Below are 3,351 nucleotides of genomic sequence, written 5' to 3'. Positions count from 1 at the left end.
ATGGATGGATGGTTGGATGGATGGATGGATGGATGGATGGAAGCAAATGTAAGCAGACAGAAGGATGGGAGGGAGAAATGCAAGATGGATGACAGAATGGAATAAAGGAAATATGAAAGGATGACAGTAAAATTTAAAGTAAGGATGGAAGGATGGAGGAGTGAAAGGGCAGAGAAATGGAAGGAAAAAGAACAGGTGACAGAAAGAGAGTGGGAAAATGGAAGACCGAATGGAAGGAGAGAGGAGCGAAGGGTGTGTAGTTCTGGCAGCAGGTGGATGAATGACGAGGTGGATGGAGTGACAGAGAAATGGATGTGATGACTTGGTGGAGGGCGAAAGAACAGGACGAAAAAATTGGATTTTCAAAGTGTCTGTGAAGGCCCATCTGGGTTCCCAGACCTAAGAAACCGCAGCAGTATGTTTTAAGGTCTCGGACTCTGCTCTCCATTGCCAAAGCCCCCCGGCCGCGTCTTAGTGACTCTGACGTTCAGAGGAGCCTGCTGGGAAGGTGGGCTGGCTTGCTGTCCCGCACGGCCCATGCAGGGGCCACCCTCCTGAAGGGCCTCTGTTGCCAGCTCCAGACACGACAATGACCTGGCTGTGTGACGGTGATCACGTGTGTGTGTGTGTGTGTGTGTGTGTGTGTGTGTGGCGGGGAGGGGAGGTGAATAATCTGACCGTATCTATGTTCAGAGCCCATTTTCCTCTCGTGCATCTGATTGGAAGAATTCAGTGCCCAAACTAAACTGGAAATCCTTTCCCACACGCGCTTCTGTTCACCCTCGCTGAGCACAGAAGGCAATGGTGCAATTTGAATGGCACGATGGGACGGTGAAGAATATTCACGTGGACCTGCCCTTCCTCTGTGAGTACCAGGTCAGTGATGGGTCCGATCAGTCAGAACATGGGGCGCAGGAAAGGGGAACGGGAGGAAAGTGCCATGGGCTGTGGAGACGCCAGGCCATTGACGAAACTCCCTCCTGTAAGGAGGTACTGTATGCACCACCTACAAGCGCCTCTGGAATTTTCTCCACCCACTTCCCTAGGCAGGGACCCGGATGCCTGCCTCGAACAAAAGTTTCTAATCCTCTGGGGCAAGATCTACCTCTTCTCCATTTGATGCAATGAAATACTTTGACTCTCCTTCCTGGTCTTGGCAGATTTGCCCATGATTTAGTAGAACAGTCACACCACCTGGATACCCAGGGACTTAGCAGTCCCTTCCCAGGAGCCGGCTGGGGTGTACCCACCTCCCCCAGACCCTTCCCACCTGCTGAACCTCACTGTGGCCCTTGCTTTTGCAGAAACAGCTCAGCAGAGCTATGCGGATGTACGAGAGGCGGATCGAGTGGCTCTCTCTGGCCAGCAGGAGAATCTGGGGCACTGTCTGTGAAAAAAGGTACCTTTCCCCGGGCAGTGCTCTTGTCCTTCATGGGTCTGGTGTGGGGACGCAGCATTTATCCAACTCCCAAGTTCCCTGTTGGTAGCACCAGAAACCATCACTTAGATTAGGGATCCGAAATCTCTCAGTGGAACCCCTAGAAGAAGAAAAAGTCACCACCACCATCATGAACGTTGATAACGTGATTGTTGTATCACTCAGGATTCTTGCAGTTAAAAAGCAACAGGACCGAAATGCAAATTGGCTTAAACAAGACAAGTCTGATTTAGGTTACTGAAAATTCTAGAATAGATTTGATTCTGTCTTCAGGCATGGCTGGATTCAGAGGTTTATTCATGTCAGGGGGCAAGATGGCAACCCGAGGCTCCAAAACTTAACTTCCTACCAGCTTAGCACCCCAGGGCTGCAGGCACCAGCCCACCCATGAGCTATTCACTCTGGCCCGGGGGGTGTGATGTTCTGATTGTCCAGGGTCAAACGCCCACCCTGGAAGCTCAGAGTGGGATCAGCTTCACCCAACTCAAATACACTGATGGAGGCAGAGTGTTTCCCAAAGGAAAATCAGGATACGGTTGCCAGACAAGGTAATGGACGCTGAATAGGGAGAAACAATAGGCCATTGTTATCATTCTGTACCTCATTTGATTGTACCTCACCATTTACAAAATATTATACTTTGTAACATTATACATCTATTATATAATTTAACTCTCAAAGCAACCCTATGAGGAATCTTATTATAAATAGTTTATAGTTAAATACATCGCAGATCAGAGAGGTTTTGTGACTTGCCTAAGGCCACACAGCTATAGGAAGTGGAATTTGAACCCAGGTCCTCTGATTCTAAATCCAGTGGATTTTCTTTTGTTATCCTTAGCTGTCTCAAAAGGAGAATGGGGGAGTTGGGAATATAAGATTTGAAGTAGTGAAAGGACAGGAAGACGAAATGGAGCTGAGGATCTTAAAACACAGAGAGAGAGCAAACAAAGAGATAAAAACATTTCCCAAGAGGCCCACATACACTTAGTTCCTTATCTCACTTGCTCATCTGGTTTCTGTTTTCCCTACAAAGATCCCAACCTATAAAAATATTGAATGCTAGTTCTTTAAAATAAAGAATTGATGAAAATCATTATATGAAGCCCCTGCCCCTTAAATCATCTCCACCATGAGAGTTTATTCCATTGTAGAACCTCCTGGGAGAGAAGGTTCCACGATGCCCTTAGTCTACTGTTGTAAACCCACCTCTGTTGCCCTCAAACAACACAGAAGATTTTGGCCAGCTATGATGTTGGCATGCAAAATTCCCCTGGAAAGAACTTTAAATAGTAAAATGGAACAAAATAAACATTATCTGAGAGATTCGGTTCTCCCCGTAAAGCTTGTGTTTCCTCGTAGGGTGGTTATACTGCTCGATATCTCCGTGACCAATTCCATGTACATTATTCATATCCAACACTCCCTGCGACTGCTGCTGGAGGAGCAGCTGTCCAACAAGGACTGCCTCAACCTCATCGCGTACGTTTCTCAGGGTCTGCGGCAGCGAGGGTGGGTGTCGTGTGTTTGGATGCCATCACTGGGCTGAGACTTCAGGACATAGCTGGACGACAGATACTGAAGTTACAGGCACCTGGCATCCTAGGACGGCCATCAGTTTATCTGATTTGGGTGATCTTGCTTGGGGCATTGAATAATTAAATGGTTGCAGGACTGTCCCACTGGGCTGAAGGTGATAAGTGGCCCCAAAAAACACGGCTTGATCACTCAGGATAAAGGAACTCAGCCCATTGCCCCATTTGGCTTTCAAGCCAGTGAACACAAAAGAGAGAAGGAAGGTCCCCAGCCATGCCTGCATCTTAGTCCTCAGCCCAGTTCTAGAAAGCCGCGCCATTTCAAACGTTTAGGATTCTAATTCTAAGTTTAAATGAAAATCTTATGTGTATAAGTTT

At 47.5% G+C, this 3,351-nt stretch overlaps 1 protein-coding gene across 1 annotated transcript in view; it reads left to right on the top strand.

The window, feature by feature from the left end:
- Nucleotides 1-3,351, top strand: part of VWA3A (von Willebrand factor A domain containing 3A) — a 73,645-nt gene that overhangs the window by 43,691 nt on the left and 26,603 nt on the right. The window contains exons 10-12 of the mRNA XM_012644941.1: nucleotides 796-876; nucleotides 1,305-1,399; nucleotides 2,801-2,920. Coding sequence (XP_012500395.1) covers nucleotides 796-876; nucleotides 1,305-1,399; nucleotides 2,801-2,920 — 296 coding nt within the window. The remainder of the gene's footprint in view (nucleotides 1-795; nucleotides 877-1,304; nucleotides 1,400-2,800; nucleotides 2,921-3,351) is intronic.

This window comes from Propithecus coquereli, unplaced genomic scaffold, assembly GCF_000956105.1.
Source record: "Propithecus coquereli isolate 6110/MARCELLA unplaced genomic scaffold, Pcoq_1.0 Scaffold223, whole genome shotgun sequence".
Taxonomy (NCBI): domain Eukaryota; kingdom Metazoa; phylum Chordata; class Mammalia; order Primates; family Indriidae; genus Propithecus; species Propithecus coquereli.
The sequence above is the reverse complement of the archived record's forward strand: the minus strand, read 5'-3'. Positions and strand labels throughout refer to the sequence as shown.